Source organism: Erithacus rubecula (assembly GCF_903797595.1).
Source record: "Erithacus rubecula genome assembly, chromosome: 6".
Taxonomy (NCBI): domain Eukaryota; kingdom Metazoa; phylum Chordata; class Aves; order Passeriformes; family Muscicapidae; genus Erithacus; species Erithacus rubecula.
In genome coordinates this window covers 58,347,588-58,367,314 of record NC_136688.1, presented here as the reverse complement: position 1 = coordinate 58,367,314, position 19,727 = coordinate 58,347,588, and the positions used below count along the sequence as shown (strand labels likewise).

General features: G+C 48.3%; 1 protein-coding gene across 1 annotated transcript; it reads right to left on the bottom strand.

The window, feature by feature from the left end:
* Window positions 1-333: 333 nt before the first annotated feature.
* ERO1A (endoplasmic reticulum oxidoreductase 1 alpha) lies at window positions 334-18,079 on the bottom strand (the record flags this gene model as incomplete). Its single annotated transcript, XM_079309976.1, has 15 exons — window positions 334-715; window positions 1,466-1,599; window positions 1,830-1,916; window positions 2,025-2,094; window positions 2,913-3,159; window positions 4,305-4,397; window positions 4,547-4,573; window positions 6,387-6,445; window positions 6,833-6,953; window positions 8,258-8,331; window positions 8,429-8,505; window positions 9,337-9,375; window positions 10,752-10,835; window positions 12,068-12,187; window positions 18,002-18,079. 15 exons carry the CDS (start codon window positions 18,077-18,079, stop codon window positions 655-657), a joined length of 1,371 nt encoding a protein of 456 aa, XP_079166102.1. The 3' UTR covers window positions 334-654.
* Window positions 18,080-19,727: the final 1,648 nt, after the last annotated feature.

Below are 19,727 nucleotides of genomic sequence, written 5' to 3'. Positions count from 1 at the left end.
GCCAGCTCCAGGTGATTTCACTGACTGCCTCCAAAAATGCTTTAAAAAAATGCTGGTGAACTTTTTAAACCCTTCACATCAGGGTGGGCTGGGATAGGGAGCTCCCAGGGATCTCCTTTTCACTCTGCTGACCAGGGACAGCACCCAGGGAACAGCTGCAGCTGTGCCAGGGGAGGTTTGGGTTGGATTTCAGGAAAAGTTCTTCTCTCCCAGGGAATGTGACATTGGCCAGGCTGCCAGAGCTGCAGGAGAATTTGGACACTGCTCCCAGGGTGGGATTGTTGGGGTGTCTGTACTCACATTGTGAGTGCTTGGAATGATGGAGCAGACAAGGAATTTCCCCCAAATTTATTCAATGGCAAAGTTTTTACCCTACCTCCTCCTTCCAAAGGCAAGGCCATGGGTCTGATCCATCCAAATATTTCAAATAATTATTCCAAATAATCTTCCAATATATAAAATAAAATTTACATATAGTCCCCAACTTTTATACAAAAAAAAAAATAGCTTTCTTTTTTTTTTTTCCCTTATAAAAAATACCTCCTCAGCAGGTTACAGACAATCATGGGGCAGGAGGCCCAGCAAGTGGTTTCCATGGTTGAAGTCAGAGTGGTGGAGTGATGATGTTTGTCCTCAAGTCCTTCTCCACTGAATTCACCTCATGTTTTGTAAGATATTCCTGAAGTTTTCCAGTTCTTTCACACTGGTTGAAACCCTGTGTGCAAGGAAAGCAAAAGGGAAAGATTCCAGCAGCATTCATGGGGTGAATTATTTAAAATCTGGGAGAAAGGGGTTGTGTCAAGCAAAGCTTCAAGCAGCTCTTGGGAAGAGAAGATTTGGAATTCCAGCTAAGTTAGGTTGGGGTTACAACCAGGCCCTTCACTAATTCCCCTGTTTATTTTTAAGCAAACACTGGGAATCACAGTGGAATAGGATGTTAAGGAAATCATCCTTGGAAAAACCTGCTTGCCAGAAACTCCTGGTCTCTCAACATCACAAAGATGTTTTTATAAAAAAAAAAATAGCTTTTTTTGTTTTCTTTTTCTTATATATAACCAGAGTGTCCTGAAATCCCCTCCTAAAGGCCTCTTTATCCTCCTTTTGTGACAAAAACTCCTCATCAGGGAGGCTGGACTGATGGATTCCTGTTAAATTCAATCATCTGGGAATGAAATGGTGGAAAGACCTAAGGAAAGCAGCCCTTGCCTGGGACAATGTGCTCCAAGGACAGGGTCACACAGCCCCTTAAAAATGATGAAATTCTTTGTATCTCAGCATAAATGATTCCTTGAATTCCTCACAGAAATGTAGAGTATAAAAAATATTTGAAATCATTCCAACTATACTCCATCCCAACACCTGCTATCAGCCCATGACAAGAGTCCCCACCAAAACTGCTGAGAACTGACTGAAATTAGAGCTGAATCTGGATGCAACACAGCAGAAGGGAAAGGCTCAAACTCACCTTCCAAAGGCATTAAACAAGGCCACAATTTCTTGTCTGGTCAGCTGGAATCCATAGGAGGGGCCACTCTCAGGAATCTTTTCAATGAGCTTCTCTGAGAAAAGGATCTTCAGTGCTGTGCCCAAGCCCTGTGTCTGTGCAGGGATCAAAAAGGATCCTGGAACAGCAGCATTCAAACCTCCCTCCACCTCAGCAACATCATCTGAACAGGGCAGCAGCATTTCACTCAGCCCAGCCCTCCCCTCTCTTGGCTTATCCCAGATTTTGGGCTGAGCAAGGTGGAATCAGCTGCTTCTGCACAGGTAAGGAATGAGCAGCCCTGAGCTCAATCCAGGAGCTGATTGGTGTCCAGAGCTAATCTCACCTGCAGCTTCCCCCACAGCCTACACTTGAAGCAGCCAACACAGTCCATGATCTTGGAAATATTCTTAAAGTGCAGCCTAAATTCCTCCTGAGGGAAAAGACATTCATGTTGGTCATGGTCATGCACTAATTAGGGCTCTTTGCAGCTATTAATCTGAATTAATCCTCCTGCACTGGGGTTCTTGGCAGAAATTACCTTTAGTTTTGCAGCTTCCTTTTTGTTCCCTGCAAAGAAGGAGTTTTCATCAAAATGCAGAGGGAAGGACCTGGAAGGGAAGGATCAGAGTTTGATTTCTGCCCTGGATGTTTGTATGGCTGCAGTCAGCCACATCTCCAGAGGTGTTTTCATCTGACATCCAATCCCAAGCAATGCATTGAGATGATTTAAGGTCCCTTTCAGCCCAAACCAGCCTGGGATTTTATTCTCTCTTCCAATCTGAGCTGGCATCTCATCTTGGAGACATTTTCAGCAACTGCTTGATGGTTTTTAAGCAATTTCAGTGTTTTCTGACAGACACAAGCACAGGAGGGTGATAAACCAAACATGGATCACTTTAGGACCCTTTTCTGTCTGGTTCCAGTCCTCCCATTCCTTTTACTCCAAACTCCAACAGCCCAAAGCTCTGTTACCAAGATATTCAGGATGTTTTTCTAGTTGCAAACATGCAGCCAGGCCTGGTATCCCACAGATGAGTCACACAGGTAGCCAATTTTAGGGCTGACACGTAGGCAGTTATTAAATTCAATTCTGCTAAACCCAAAAGGCAGCTGAGGCTATTAAACCATGGGACTAATTAAACTGTGGGACTAATTACCCAAATTCTGCAATTTGCATACAGATATTAATGTGTTCCCAGCAAAACTTCACTACTGGTACCACATCCCTCATTGCAAGGGGGCTGGACTAGATGACCTTTAAAAAGATCTTTTTCCAACCCAAACCATTTTTTATTCCTGTGGTTCTACTGCACAAATCACTCCAGGAAAGAACCAGAACCTGCCTTTCTAGGAGCTTTATGTGACAGGTTAAGCACACTCAGAGATGGTGCCAGAGCCACTGTCCCCAGGTACTGAGTGCAATTACTTGGCCAGATGGAGAATTTCCAGCAGCAGGTGTTTCATTTCTGCATCCTGGCTTTTATTCCCAGTGTACAGCTGGAAAGTTGGACGTTCAAAGAAGGGCAGCACTTTGGAGAGAGCCCTCAGCTCAATCAGGTACAGAAAATAAAGATTCTTGAGTCTTCTGGGCCCTTCCCCTCTGGTCAGGACTTCATCAAACCTCTGCTGGAACTCTGTGATGTTGGGGCCCCATTTCTTCTCTGACCACGTGTCTGAGAAAGGAAAAAAAAAACCCCAAAGACATGAGAGGGGTGGGTTTAGTTCTGGTTCATCTCCTCCCTCCAGGAATGTGGAATGGGATTTCAGCCAGGGAGATCCCAGCTTTTCCAAGTCACAGAATCATTAAGGTTGGAAAAGACCTCCAAGATCAGCCTTTGACTGAGTCCAACCTTTGAGTGCCACATCCAGTTGTTTCTTGAACCCCCAGGGATGGTGATTCCCTGGAAAGCCCCTTCCAGTGCTTGGCAACCCTTCCAGTGAAGGAATTTTGCCTGAAAGTTGTTCAAGGGAGGCATGATTTTAACTCAATTCAAACCTCAGCAAACACAAAACTCCTGCAGACTTTTTTCAGGTAATTCCTGAAATTTCCTAATGAACAGGGACAACTTAGGAGAATTCCTGAAGATACAGAAAAACAAAAACAGAGGAAACTGACCTCTATTTTCCATTTTCAATCCCACAAAGAATATTTCTGTTGCTCTTTTTACCATGTATTTAAGATTATTCTATAAAATACACAGTGGAAGATATAAAAGTCATACCAAGCTGATGCTGCAGCCCCAACTCATCTCTTGCCTCTGATGTTTCTCACATTATCCCATCTCCCAACTCCAACCTGGACTCACACTGAGGTGACATCCAAGTGGGGTGTAGAGACTTAAATACAATTATTTTGTTCAATCTAAAAGATTTGCCCAAATTCCAACAGCTATCACCTTGATTTTCAAGCCCAGGGTTGAAACTGGGATTCCTGAGACAGGCATGGGAAGGAAATGGAAGTGGAAGTGGATCAATGGCCTTGAGAAAACTCAACCAAGCATTTCCCAGTCCAGGTGAGGTTATTCCTGCACTGACCACCATAAACCAGGCTGGGAAGGGACAGCCTTGATCCACAGCTAGAAACCCACTCCAAAATAACCCTGGAGGAAGAACAGAGGGAATCTTTGCTGAAGTCCTGGTACAGAGCCTGGCCCAGCCCCTGTCAGAGCTGGGAACTGCATCTCCAACCCTGCTGCACAAGCTGGGAGCACAAACAGCCTGAATCCTGCTGGAACAGGCTCCAGGCAGCATTTAGCAGAGCCATGGCAGTGCCAGCCTTGGCTGAGGCAGCAAAGCTGGGGCAGGAAGCAGGATTTACCTTGCAGGAGGTACCTGGCACTCAGGTGGATGTTGATGCTGGCATGGAGACCAGAGATGAGCCTGTAGAAAGCTCTTTTCTCCACACAGACCCCTGCAAAGAAAAGGGAAGTTGAAGACACTGAAAGCACCCACAGGATTTTCAATCCTGGCTGTGAGGCAGGAATCTCATCCCACTGAGAGTTTGATCCCACAAACTCCCTGGCCAGTCCCTGGCCATCCCATGTTCAGACCAAGGATTACCTTTGAGCCATTTGTAAAAGGTGTGCCCTGGAAAGAAAGGAGAACACATCAGTGAGGGACAGCCCAAGCCTGATGCCCTGAATCCACCTCCCAGGCTGGCCCCAGAGGAGTTTGCAGAGATGGGGAAAGGAGCATTAAAAGAGCAGGAGAAGAGTTTTCCTGCCCACCCTTGTGACTGATGCTTCTCTAACACAGCATGGCAGCAGCTCAAAACAGCACGTGGGCTTTCCCCAAGGGGCTGGGAAAAACAAGGATCAGGGATTGCTTTCCTCTTCTGGGCAGGGTAGGGAGAAGGATATTTTTATAAAACAAACAAACCAACCAAGCAAAAAACCACAGAGTGCAAGCAAGCATGCAGAATCCAACAAATCAGGGTTTCACTATCCCTGCTGTGTGCATGGAAGTGATCTGGAGATCAGGATTTGGGGATGGGGAGGACACAAAAAGGAGCTGTGGAGAATGGAGAATTCCCAGGGCCTGAGGGAACTGGGCACCAGCTCCTACAGCTCCAGAGGCTGACTGGGATTATGAGTCTGTTCAAAGTTTTTTGATAAGCACTGAAAAAAACCAGGACAATTCCTGTTCCCAGAGGCTGCTCACATTTCACTGACTGCCTCCTAACTGGACTCTTGCTGTTTAAAAAATGCTGGTGGACTTTTTAAACCCTTCACATCAGGGTGGGCTGGGATAGGGAGCTCCCAGGGATCTCCTTTTCACTCTGCTGACCAGGGACAGCACCCAGGGAACAGCTGCAGCTGTGCCAGGGGAGGTTTGGGTTGGATTTCAGGAAAAGTTCTTCTCCCAGGGAATGTGACATTGCCCAGGCTGCCAGAGCTGCAGGACAGTTTGGACACTGCTCCCAGGGTGGGATTGTTGGGGTGTCTGTGCAGAAATTGGACTCCATGATCTCTGTAACCCCACTCAGGATTTTCTATGATGCCATGACTCTAATTTCTGCTCTGCCTGATTAATAATTTTGCTAACCAGGTGCATTATCTAATGGCACAGCCTGTGACAGCAGGAAAAAGACACCCCATTTCTCTGTGTTATCAGTAAAAACAAACAGTGCCACTCACCTCCATCATCTCCTGGTGGAAAAGAGCACAAGGGGTGGAGGCAGAGAGAGAAAAAGAGGATAAAAACATTACACATGACCAAAATTAAGCTCTAAAGCACAAGCACTGCTCTGTTCATCTGCTCTGACAAGAGGATCCTCTCCAGGGAGGTGTGGAAATGTTCTGAACACAGAAAACTCCAAGTGCAGCAGTGAAGACACAGGATGAGCAACAGTGCTGAGTAACCTGAGCAAGGCAGGAGAGATCAATACTTGCAAAGGATGTAAAACCTGATATTTCCAGGGACATTGTACATCTCCTTCACACCAGGGTCAAAGGAGGGGGAGAAACACTTCTGAAATTTAGGGGGGAATGAGGAGATCCTGGCAGAGGGAGGCTGGTGATGTTCTCATGTTTCCAAACCCCTTCCCTGCTTTCATTTCCACTGCCTGGCCTTGGCTCTGGGGCAGAGCTGCTCCTCCTGGTGCTTCCCACACAGGATCCCAGCCAGGTTCTCATTTCAGTCTGTCCCAGATGGTTTGGCACTGCCAAGTACAGACACCAGGGACAGGGAGAGCTCAGGGGTCAGCTCTGCTCCCAGACCCTCCAAAACTCATGTTTTTTCCAGGACTGGAAGATCAAACATTCTTTTTCCACAATAGATGGTAGAAAAACCCACTTCCAGGTGTGCCATAAAATTCTACATTTGGCCAAGAGCTACAGGGTATCTCTCATCCAGCAGGAGAAGGAACCCAGAGAACATTTACAGTTCACTACTAACCCACTGAGATAAATAAATGACTCACCTCTGCCAGATGCCAAAGGTCTTTTTACATTCTGAGGCCTAGGAGGGGGAAAAATATCATTTAAATAAGAGATGTAAATAAGTTACTGTGTCTTGTGTGCAGAAACAGAGCAGAGCAGAAGCAGCTACTTCTGCAAACAGCCTGAGGGGATCTAAAAACCCTTCCATGCTTCAGCTTTGCTCAGGGAGGGAAAGGATAGAGCAAAATGTGGGTTTATGTGGGGATTTGTGGTGCTTTCTTCTTTTTTAGAAAAAACAGGCAGGAAAACTCAAGTGTCTTCTTTTGGGACAGCCACATGACCTGTCCCTGGTGTATCCACCCTGCACAGGCACTGCAGCAAAGACAGGAGGGTGAGGATTCACTTCTGCACCTCTGCACAAATCAGCACCCTCAGGCTCGTGGAACTTGTCCCCCAGAGCACCTACTTGAAGCAGTTTTCTTCATAAATACTGTTCCAGATTTTCCAGGCATCTGGCCCCTTGTAGCCAGTGTAACGTTCTGGGTTCAGGAGCAAATCCACATACTCAGCTTCAGGAGAATGGATATCTGTGGAGCAGAGTGCTGGGTCAGGGACAACCATTTCCTGAGGGAAAATGACATTTTCCAAGGCTGATCCAGCCACCTCTTCCCCACTTTGCTAAACACAGCAAGGTCCTGAGCAGCAAGGAAGCTTTATCTGAAATATTTGTGTACTATTTTCAAAATACTGAGGTCAGGGGAGGTGGAAAGGAGCAGAAATGGTATTTTGCTGAAATATTTCACTTTGGCCTGGAAGTGGGGCTGTTCACCTGCAGGAGGTTGTGTGGAGACCTCAGAGTAAAATTCCAGGATCTGAAGAGGCTACATGAAGTGGGAGAGGAGCTCTGCCTCAGGAACTGTGGGGATAGGACACAGGGAATGGCTGTAAGCTGGAAAAGGGTAGATTTGGATGGGATATTGGGAAAGAAATCCTCCTGAGAGTGCCCAGAGCAGCTGTGGCTGCCCCTGGATCCCTGCAGCGTCCAAGACCAGGCTGGACAGGACTTGGAACAGCCTGGGACAGTGAAATAGTGGGATGGTTCCTCCCAGCCCAAATTATTCCATGACTTCAACTTCTCCAGAAGAGCTTAAATCCCACTGCAAGCCTTGCCAGCTCCCCCATAATGTGCTGGGTTCCTGTGCCCAGCAATGTGAATTCTGTCCCATCTGCTGACCTGGCTGGGGCAGTGCCCCTGATCTCCTGGCACACATTCTCTGCTCATGGGCCATCTTTAAACCAGCTGGGCAATCATCTTTATCTTCCCACAGCCCATCCTCCCTCCAGCAGATATCTCCTGTTCATGGCCACTGAGTCCCAGGGCATGGCTGAGAAAATTCCATCATCCCACTGGGAGATGCTCCAGCCAGGGCAGGAGCCAAGCCTTTCCTACCCAGAGAAAAACTGACATTTGGGACACCAAGGCACCTTCTTTCCACTGGATTCCAGAGGAAAACCAGAGCCTTGCACATCATCCCTGGAGCTTCAGAGGAAACTGCCCCTTCTCCAGGAGCACTGCTCCAGCTGAGCCACATCTGCCCCTGCAGGAGGATGCAGCACCATGGAATGGGACTGTGCCACCACCCTGACTGACTGACTGTGCCAGCTTGGATTCTGACTCTGGCAGGGCTGGGATTGTTCTGTGTAATACTGCATTGCTAGTTTAATTGTCCTAGGAAAGAACTGTTATTCCTAATTCCCATATCTTTTCCTGAGAGCCCCTTAATTTCAAAATTATAATAATTTGGAGGGAGGGGGTTTACATTCTCCATTTCAAAGAGAAGCTCCTGCCTTTACTGGCAGACACCTGTCCCTCACACCACAGCACACATACCATCAGCCTCACAGAAGCTGTCTGAGGAGTCATCATGCTGTGCCCACTGCAGCACTGCCTGCCTTGTCTCCTTGCTGCAAAAAAAAAAAATGGGGAAAAACTCTCAGAGAGGCAGCTCTGATCCCAGCTCTCCTTCAAGACAAGCAAGGACTGTGGCAGAAGAAGTCAAACCTCAAAGAGTCATCAACAGCTCCGAGTCTCTTGGCTTCTTCACATTCTTCAGCAAGGTTATTGGCTTCCTCTGAATACTGGCATGGAAAGCAGAGAGGTGGGGAGGGATGAGGATTAAAAAGGAAAATTTTTGCTGTTTAAATTCAGCCTTCAATGCACTATCCAGGTTCAACCCTTTCATGATTCACCCCAGCCAGTGTTGGCACAGGAAGCCTGCAGGTCTCCAAGGGTTTGTGCAATGCTGATGAGTCCTGCAGGGACTCAGGGCAGCCTCTGGCACTGCTGCAGGAGCTCTTTGTGCCTGGTGACACCTGCTCTTGGAGAGCTCCACACAGCCACCTCACAGGCTCTGTGGCATCCCAAGCACTTGAAGAGAGTAAAAATTTAGGCCTAATGAGCATCCTGACAAATATGGACCCGTGTTCAAATCCTGGGGGCAGTTTTGGGCCCCTCACAACAAAATAGACTTTGAGGGGATGGAATGGGAAGGGGCTGGAGCACCAGGAGAAGCTGAGGGGGCTGGGAAGGGGCTCAGCCTGGAGAAAAGGAGGCTCAGGGGGCCCTTGTGGCTCTGCACAAGGAGGGGACAGCCAGGGGGATTTGGGATCTGCTGCAGGGAACAGGGACAGGAGGAAGGAACAGCCTCAGGCTGGGCCAGGGGAGGTTTAGGTTGAATATTAGGGAAAATTTCTTCACCAAAAGGGTTGCCAGGCATTAGAAGGAACTGTCCAGGGCAGTGGTGGAGTTCCCACCCCTGGAAGTGACCAGAAACCAGGTGGATGTGGTGCTTGAGGACATGGGGTAGGGATGAACACAGGGTGTGGGGTGACAGCTGGGCTCCATGACCCTACAGATCTTTTCCAACCTCATCAGTTCTCAAAACAAACCTCATCCTTTTGTCCACCCACCTTGTAACTTGCAGATCTGATTCCATCAGGGACTTCATCCTGCAAGACAAAACAAAGCCTGTGCCACAGGTGGGGCTGAGGAGACCTCCCAGCCCTGCCTTTGGGAAAGGTCTGGGATGTCACAGCTGCCACAGGTGAGAAGGTGACCAAAACACATCCAGCTCCTCACTCCTCCACACACCAAGGAGAAGCAGCATTCCTAGTGGTTTATTTTGATTTTTGGTTGTTTTTATTTTGCAAGATTCCTCTTCTCCAAAGCTCTGCAGCCTTGCACAGCTGCTACATCAGGTTCTGCTTTGCTTATCCAAGCAGGAATTTGGGGAAACCAAAACAAACTGCAGAGGAGCTGGAGCTGCCTCTGGTCAGTCCTTCCTGGCAGGAGCCCAGAGCTTCCTCAGATGTTGCACCTACCAACCCCTGAGACAAGAAATTCCAAATTTCCATCATGGATTGTCAGCCCTGCCAGCCCCACACAACCAGACCCAAAATTCTCCTCAACTTCCATATTCCAAGGCAATAGAACCACTTCTACAGGAGCAAATACTGTGATGGCAAAAAGGAAAATTCAGCGATAAGAGTTATTTTTATTGATTTCAGGCTGAAATGGACCCAAATCAAAATAATTAAGAACAGGAGGGAGAATCAGTTCTTAAAATAAGAACAACTTTCAGCTAAAACTTAGGTAATTGCAACATTACTCATAATCACTACCAAAAATAGATTTTTTTTTTAAGGAAGAAAAAGTATTTAAACAACATTTAAGGTTATTTTGAGGTGAAAAAAAAATTCATCATTCCATTTTAGAACCCAAGAGTGAGGGAGTAAGACAGTCTGTCAACACCAAAACATGAAATGTCCCCAAAGGGAGCAGCAGCCACCAAGCTGTGACTCCCTCACCTTCTCACCCCTTCTTTTCAGGATGTTTTCTTACAGCTGAGAGAACAAAACCCTTTTGTCCAGGACACAGGGACAAGTGAGCCCTTGGAATGCTGAAAGAGCCATTTCTCCTACAAGAAGAGGGCTGGAAAGCTCTTAGTCAAATTCACCAGCCAAAACTAAATCACAGTGCAGCTCATGGGCAAACAGGGTAAAATTCTGTCAATTAACACAAAAACCAGAATGGATTTGCCATAAAAACTACTTACTAATGGGAACAATTTAAAAAGGATCAGAATTTGGCTGTTTGCAGAGGGTCAGCTAATAAAATCCCAACCTGCCTTGAAACTTTCAGGATTTAGTATTTTGGCTTTTCTTATGGCCACCAGTGTTCCTGCACCCATGAAAGATCCAGAGCCTGTTTTGCTGTATTTTAACTAAAATAACAAGACTCAGCCACTTGTCTGCTGTTTCCCCTTGGTCTGCAAAAGTTAAATTAAAAAAAAAAAAAGATGTAAAAGACTGGATTTGGTACTTACAGAGGGGCAGGGCTGTACAGCACAGTCTCTCATTCCACAGTGACTGTTGTCATCCCAAAAGGGACAAGGTTTCTGTAGGTTTACCTGCAAATGACACATCACCCTATTTAATAACACATCTCCCAGTGCAGCCAAGCCACCCTTCCACTCCCCATTTTTCCAAGAGAAATCCAAGTTCTGCCCTTGTTTGTTCCCCCAGCAGCAATGCTTGGTGACCCAGATTGATAACATCACTCAGAACCTTGTTATCAGTGCAGGTTATTCCTTTAATCCTTCCTTGCATCTTTCTGCTGATGCTGATGTTTTCCCACACAGACATTTCCATAATTCCATAATGTTCTGAGGGGCAGAGTTTGCTCTGCTCTGGAGCCAGGTTGGAGAAGGGAATTCAGGGAGAGATTCCAGCACATTCCAGAGCCTGAAGGGGCTCCAGGAGATCTGGAGAGGGGCTGGGGACAAGGGATGGAGGGACAGACACAGGGAATGGGACACTGCCAGAGGGCAGGGATGGGTGGGATATTGGGAATTAGGAATTCCCAGAGAAGCTGTGGCTGCCCCTGGATCCCCAAGGCCAATTGGGGTTGGAGCAGCCCTGGACAGTGGAATGTGTCCCTGCCCATGGCAGGGGTGGGACTGGATGAAACCATTCTGGAATTCCAGGATTCTGTGCTTCATTCAGACCAATCTCACTATTTTTATTTCAAACCCCGACTCTGGAAAGGAGCTTCTTTAACAAATCCCAATTATTCTCTTCTCTCTTGAGTTGGTATCAAATATCATTCTTCCAAAATAATTAACATTTACCAAGATTTGGTGGGTTTGGAAGAGATGGGGGATAAAGGGAATCTGGCTGAATGGGAGCAGAATCCACCTGATGGAATCTAATCCATGGAATGTGTGGCAAAAACAGCCATCAATGAACCTGAGTGTCTGTAACTAATGCAGGTTTTCTGTGTCAGTGGGGAGTCACTGTGAATCCTCTCATTATGGATCACTGGTCATCAACATCTTTAAACATCATTTAAACATCAGCATCTTTAAATCACAGCTCACCAAAGGAAATCCTCTCATTAATGTGTTGATTAATAGGGGAAAATGGATAAGAAAATCTCTTTGAAATCCTTTTAAAAGTACATTACATCTTATTAAGATTGTCCTCAAAGCAGAAGGGTCCAACTTATTGACTGCACCCTTAAAAGATCAGGGTTAAAATGCAGATTTTAAAACAATCAGCAGTAAATTCATGGGAGATTAAAAAAAAAAAAAAAAAAGACAGCAACACACAAATAAATACAATTGTTGTAAAAGGGAATGACCTTGTAGTATCTGAAATAGTCACTTTCCAGGAGTTCATTCAGTCTAGGAAAAAGTTTGTAGTTGTTGAAGGCATCAATGGTTTCTACATCACAGGTGCAGTCATCTAAATAACCAGTAACCTGGGGGAGAAAAAAAACAATAAAATCAAAACCATCAAAATTAATAAATCAAATATAAACAATAGGGTCAGGATTTTTTAACACTGCAGACAATAAAAGAATTCATCATTTTCTTTCCTTTTCCCAGCAAGTCAAGTTAAATTTAAGCAGAATTTATGGATTTGATCAGAACTACAACAAGCTGAGGAGAGGGATGGAGCAGGGAGGAAAGGCTGGGAGAGGTGAGATTGTTCAGCCTGCTTGTCTCAGAGAGGCATTTGGCACAAAAACATCTGTTCCAAGTCTGATGGATCCTTCTTGCATCATCCTGAACAACTCAACAGGCTTTGTGCAAGTCCTGAAGGGAAAAAAAACCAAAACAACAAAGAAAGAAGTAGTACAAATTCAGCTGTGGTTTCCTGACACATCCATTACTGGCTGATGACAAAGTTGCTCAACACAAAAGGAGTTTTGCTTCCCCCACACCCCCAGTGAGTCCTTGGGGAAATCACAGAATCCTTAAATCATTCAGGCTGGAAAAGATCCCCGAGTTCAACCATTCCCCCAGCACTGACCCTGTCCCCAAGTGCCACATCCACAGAGCTTTCAAATCCCTCCAGGGATGGGAACTCCACCCCTGCCCTGGGCAGCTGTGCCAGGGCTGGACAAACCTTTCCAGGAAGGAATTTTCCATAATAATCCAATTTAACCCTCCTCTGTTACAGCTTGAGGCTGTTCCCTTTCCTCCTGTCCCTGTTCCCTGAGCAGATCCCAAATCCCCCCTGGCTGTCCCCTCCTTGTGCAGAGCCACAAGTTCCCCCTGAGCCTCCTTTTCTCCAGGCTGAGCCCCTTCCCAGCTCCTTCAGCCTCTCCTCAAAATTCAGCAAGAGCTCCACAACAACTTAAATAAAACCATTATATTTACCACCATGGAAATAGAGCTGAGAGGAGGATGGCAGAAATGGAGCAGAGAGTCACATGAAATGGGGAGGTGGGGGAAAAAATAGCCAGAATTCCCTACCCCACTGGAGCAACTCTGTTTTGTTGAGGCAGCATGATTTGGAGGCTCACTCATATTTTAAGTGTTTACACTGAAGCTCAGTGTGTCACCCTCACACATTTACTGAATCCTGTCCTGCATTTTGCATGGTAATGAAGATTAACAGCGATTTAAGATTTCCACTAACCTGAATCACCCTTGTAAAAATAAACAGCAGCAATTTGCTAATCCAGTTACCCAATTTAAAGCTGTTTCAAAATTATATATACATTAAAAAAAAAAAAAAACCCAACAACACATCAAAACAACAAACCACAGCAAGCCACCAACCAACCACATTTTTATTTCCTGGAATCCTGGCATCATTCAAGGCAGGAAGCTTAAAGGTTGGGTCTAAAAGTGACCTACAAAAAGATTTGGGGATAATCTCCACACTCCAAAGGAGTGACATCTCTGTAAATGGGAACATTGGAGCTCTCACCAACTCACACTGCAAGAATCACTTGGGCCAGGTCTGGTTTTGTTGTCTGGTGACAAATCCAATCCAAAACCAACCTGATCCTGAATATAACCCAGACTGAAGCACTGCAGATGATCCCAAAATCCTTAGGGCTGGATGGGGGCTGTGCTTTGGAGCTCTCCAAATACCAATTTATTGGTGGGATCAACCTCAGACTCACCCTGAACACAAAAGGAAAAGGTGCTGGGAAAACTCCACCTCTGCTCCATCTTTCTTCCTCCAAGGATTTCAGTCAGACTGGGCAGAAATGGGTGATTTCCCAGCCCAGCAAAGGTCACAGCCAAAGGAGCACAGAGGAGAAGCAGCACCAGGAACATCCAGAACCTGCTGAAAGCCCCAGTGATGCCCCAGCAAACAGCTTCAGGCTGAGCCACTTCAATACTCAGACAAATGGCAGTGTCAGATCATTTGGCAGGACTTGCTCTTCATTCCAGAGGTTCCTCTTGCTCCAGACCACCCCAGAACTCATTTTTCAGCCCTGGATGTAACCAGACTCTTGGGATTTGGGACTTCACCTCCTGCTGCCAGAGCAGTTGAACTCTGGCACGTGTCAACCGTGGGTGGTACCTTAAAACACTTCCACCCACCCCACAAACAAACTATTTACCCACATCCCCAGCCATGCCAAGGAGAGCAGCTGTTTGAGATAAACCAGGCTGGATCCAGCCCCAGCAGGTGCCATGTGCCTGCTGAATCACTGGGCTGAGGGGTTTAACTGCACCTGCCCTGGGTGTGAGGAGCTGCAGGAGGATGAGGCAGGGCTGGGCTTTGCCTTGGGGAGAGATGAAAGGAGCCGCCGAGTGCTCACAATCCCAGCTCCAGCAGACCCACCTGTGTGCTGGGAACACCAATTCCTGTGCAATCCCTGGGCTTGGCCTCTCCATCCCAGCCTCCTACCAGGCTGCTCTTCCCACCTTTCTGCTCCTCTGAGTGTCACAGGAACATCCTCTGAGCTGTGGATTTCGGGATTTCTTCTCGCTATGTCCCACTCCACAGCCAGGCAGGGAAGAAGGAAAACTTTTTCCTCCATCTCCCACCACACAACAGGGCAGAGGGAAGGGAATGCCCCAGAGGCTGAGGGGTTGGGTTTAGGCTGTGCCAGCTTCCCTGGCACTGCCTGCTCTTCTGGACAAGCCACAGCAGTCCCAGCTGATGGTGAGGGTTAGGGTTCCTTCCCTACTCCCTCAGCAGAAGTTTCCTGGCACAAAGAGATGGACTTCAGTGATCCTTGTGGGTCTCTTCCAACTCAGGATATTTTGGATTCTATAGAATTATTTCCCTTTCATCCTTGTCAGTGCACTTGGAGCAAGTTGCTGGCAGCCAGCTGAGGCCAGTCATTCCTGCACCTGCCCTGGAAGCATTATCTGCCATTCCAGGTGCTTTATCCCCATCTTTTGCCCAGAAAACAAGGACTAGATTTACCAGAACTCACACAAAAGCAAATCTCACATGGGAGCCTCAGGATGGGGTCAAACCACAGGGCCTGAAGGGCTGTCACAGCATCCCAGAATGGTTTGGGTTGGAAAGGAGCTTAAAAACCTTTTAGTTCACCATGGGCAGGGACACCTTCCACCATCCCAGGGTGCTCCAAGCCCTGTCCAGGAACACTCTCAGGGATCCAGGGGCAGCACAGCTTCTTTGGGCAGCCTTTGCCAGGGCCTCCCCACCCTCACAGGGAAGAATTCCTCCCCAATCTTCCATCCATCCCTGCCCTCTGGCAGTGGGAAGCCATTCCTTGTGTCCTGATACTCCATCCCTTGTAAATCCTCTCTCTCCATCTTTCCTGCCATCTCCCTTCAGGTACAGGAGGTCACAATTAGGCCACCCTGAAGTCTTGTCTTTTCCAGGCTGAGCAATCCCAGCTCTCCCAGGCCTTTCCTCACAGGAGAGATGCTCTGACCATCTTGGTGCCTCCTCTGGACTTGCTCCAACAGCTCCATGTCCCTCCTGCTCTGGAAGGGACACAGAGCAGGACACAGGATTCCAGGAGGGATCTCACCAGAGAAGAGCAGAGGGCCTCAAAAAAATCTGCATCTCTCCACCTGGAAACTCCTCCTGAAGCTTCCCCAGAGAAGCTGGGAACTGTGCTAGCAATGAATTCCTGCCCTGGAGGCTGCCCAGTGAGCACCAATTCAGCAGGAACACAAGGACAGCTCTAAAACCTGCCCAGGTACCAAGGGGGAAACTCTGCATGGGCAGACTCACCCCTAATGACAGCATCCTGCCCACAGAAACAATCCCAAAGGGAACCTGCCCCCTGGCAGACAGGAAACCTCACAAATCCTCATCTGCCAAACACCTGCAGCACATCCTTAATGCAGCTGCATCAGCCTGGAAACAGCAAATGAACACTAATTACCAGCAATATCCAGGAGACATCCATGGCTGACTAAAGCTGTGATGCAAACAGGAATATCTCGAGGGGGGGATGAGCTGCCTGTGAAGTTTGAGGGGATTTCAATATTGGAATGTTAATCAGAGCTTGCAAAGCAGAAAACAGTACTTGAGACACAAGTGTTTGTAGCAACAGATGGATGGTTCTAATAAAAGCTTCAGGTTGGTCTCTAAGGAAAGGAGATAAAATAACAGTGGCAAAAAGCAGGTGAGGCATTGCCCTGGGTGCAGACAGACAGGAGTGCAACACCCATTCCAGAATCAGCCTGCTGAAGTCAGCACTTGGAATATTGCTGGAGCAGCACTCCCAAAAGTCCTTGTCTTTATCAACTGCCCCAGCACAGGCTGACAGTTCCAGTCACCCCACATTGAGGCTTCTTCACCTGAGAAACTCATGAGGAAACCAAGAGATCTACCAGCCCTTCAAGGAGCTAAACAAATGAGGGCAAACAGATCATGCAAGGCTGACCCTGTATTTTCTTTGGTGGTAAATAAAAACCACCAGACCAGTTCTGCACAAGGGGATCAGCAGATTATTTTTAACCAAAAGATGAGGCAGCCCTCAGGTGTGATTTAAGAGGTTTGATGGTTAGAAAGGCTGAGAAATGCTGCCCTACATGACACCTTTGCCTAAAGGTAATAAAAAATCCTGACCAAAACATTTGCAGGGAAAACCAAGCTGCTCCACAGAATGAAAAGAGTGTTGCAACAACCCAAGAGTGGACAAAGCACCAAGGCAGCTCTTCCAGCCCAAGGAAAAGAGCCTGGTAGTCACTGCCATGCCAGAATGCCACTTCAGTTATGGCTCCTTATCCCATTCCACACTCCTGACTCAACTTCAATCCTTAGGAGACAAACTCTGCTTACAGGAAGCTACAAGGAAAACCCCTGCAGAGATCCAGAATCTAAATGCATGGTTTTCAACTGTTTATCAGCAAAGCTTTTATTTACCACATCCAGAGGAAGCTGAAAGTGTCAAGAGCCACTCCAGAAGACAAAACCAAAGCCAAGAATGCAATTCCATTTGTTTTCTTTCTCCACTCTCAATTCCTGACCCACATTTAAGGACTAGAAATTTAATATGGCAAGAGTAGCCTTTATAAAAGCTTCCTGTTTTTAAAGGCAACAAAATGAAGTAAAGACATTGTGACATCTTCAGTCCTTGATCTTGCAAAACCAGGAATTATTCAGGTTGCAAGGGACCTCAAAAACCATCTTATGTCACCGCCTGCCATGGGCAGGGACACTTTCCACTATCCCAGGGTGCTCCAACCTGGCCTTGGACACCTCCAGGCATCCAGGGGCAGCCACTTTGCTTGGGCAAAGTGGTTTTAGAAGGAACTGCAGAGTGATCTCTTCTTAAATGCAGTTGCTTGATCGACTGTACCCCGTTCTCTCATTACTGTACCTCCACAGAAGCTGTACTGAGTGCACAGTGCCGCAGCTGGCACAGCAGCAAAGGGAATTAACCCTGGAAGAGCTTTAAGGAACAGAGCAGGGTGGCTCCTGGACAGCAGAGCGGGGAGAACAGCAAAGCAGGAGAGGAGAAGCAGCAGCTCCCAGAGACAGCAATGATATCCCTGAAACATCCCAGGAGAAACAGCGAGATAGCTGGGGAAGAAATGCTCAACAAGTTGGAGCACTCCCCTCTTCTGATGAGAGCAGGGAGAGAACACAGTTAGGATGGCATGGAAGAGAATCACAGAACCCTGGAATGGTTAGAAGGGACTTTCAAGCTTATGTCCCAGTCCCTCTCCAGTTACTCTGGAGCCCCTTCAAACCCTGGAAGGGACCGTAAGGTGTGCCCGGAGCAGACTGAGCACAGCAAAGCTCCGCAGCCCTCGGAGCATCTCGGTGCCCCAGCAGAGCAGAGCCCATCTCTGTCTCTGGGCACCGAACCCCCCAGACCCGCGGTGCGCACCTGGCAGAAGCAGCGCGGCTCGGCTCCGCGGGGCAGCAGCGCCAGCAGCGCCAGCGCCGCCACCGCGCCCAACGCCATCTCCGCCAGCAGCTCCGGCCCGGCGGCGGCGCTGGGAACGCCCCATCGCCGCCCTATGCACGGCACCGCCCCATTATCGCACCGCCCCATTATCGCACCGCCCTATGCACGGCACCGCCCCATTATCGCACCGCCCCATCGCCGCCCTATGCACGGCACCGCCCCATTATCGCACCGCCCCATCGCCGCCCTATGCACGGCACCGCCCCATCATCGCACCGCCCCATCGCCGCCCCATCGCCGCCCTATGCACGGCACCGCCCCATCATCGCACCGCCCCATTATCGCACCGCCCCATCGCCGCCCCATGCACGGCACCGCCCCATTATCGCACCGCCCCATCTATCTCACCGCCCCATCGCCGCCCCATGCACGGCACCGCCCCATTATCGCACCGCCCCATTATCGCACCGCCCCATCGCCGCCCTATGCACGGCACCGCCCCATTATCGCACCGCCCCATTATCGCACCGCCCCATCTATCGCACCGCCCCATCTATCGCACCGCCCCATCGCCGCCCTATGCACGGCACCGCCCCATCATCGCACCGCCCTATGCACGCCACCGCCCCATCATCGCACCGCCCTATGCACGCCACCGCCCCATCACCGCACCGCTCCATCACCGCCCTATCCATCGCACCGCCCCATTATCGCACCGCCCTATCCACGGCACCGCCCCATCACCGCCCTATGGCACCGCCCCATCCACGGCACCGCCCCATCTATCGCCGCCCCATCACCGCCCCATCGCCGCCCCATCGCCGCCCCATTATCGCACCGCCCCATCGCCGCCCCATCGCTGCCCCATCACCGCCCCATTATCGCACCGCCCCATCGCCACCCCATCGCCGCCCCATTATCGCACCGCCCCATCACCGCCCCATCGCCGCCCCATCGCTGCCCCATCACCGCCCCATTATCGCACCGCCCCATCGCCGCCCCATCGCCGCCCGGGGCGCGGCCGCCGCCGGCTACGAGCGGGACCGCACGGAGCGGGACAGGGCTGTGTGATAATTGATAATGATTCGTGTTAATTATAAAAGTATCGGAGTTTGTATGAACCGGAATACTTAAAATAAGAAAAGAACATGGACCTAGATAAAGGGAAATATATGATTAAACCCACTCTGTTTAAATCCCCCTGTTACGAATTTTGTATATTGAATATTGTATACCAGTTTGTAAAAGAAAACAAAAAAGGGTTTTGCATAGTCTGAAAGGTTTTTTTGCAGAATCAGATTCCTGCCTTTGTGTAATCAATCACAAACTCTCTGCTAAAGATCAGACTTCCCACTTTTCCTGTTTTTTACCTACCAAGACCAGATGGTTCCATGACCAATTGTCCCAAGAGCTGTCCCACGGAAATTTGGAAGTTTCTTTAACCACCACTGCTTACCTTGCAGTATTACAACAAAATAATAACAATTATTGATTACTACAAGGAAAATACTATAAAATACTATAAAAAGGGAGCTGCAAACCAAAGTTGGGTGGAGCATGGAGTGGGCAGTGGCTCCACGTATCCCCAGCGCTGCTTGCTCTGTCTATAGAAAACAAACCAATCTAAATTTTGCTAAATATCGAGACTTTGTTTCTCATTTATAACCCCAGGGACCTGCGGCTGCCAGCGCTCCAAAACTGCGGG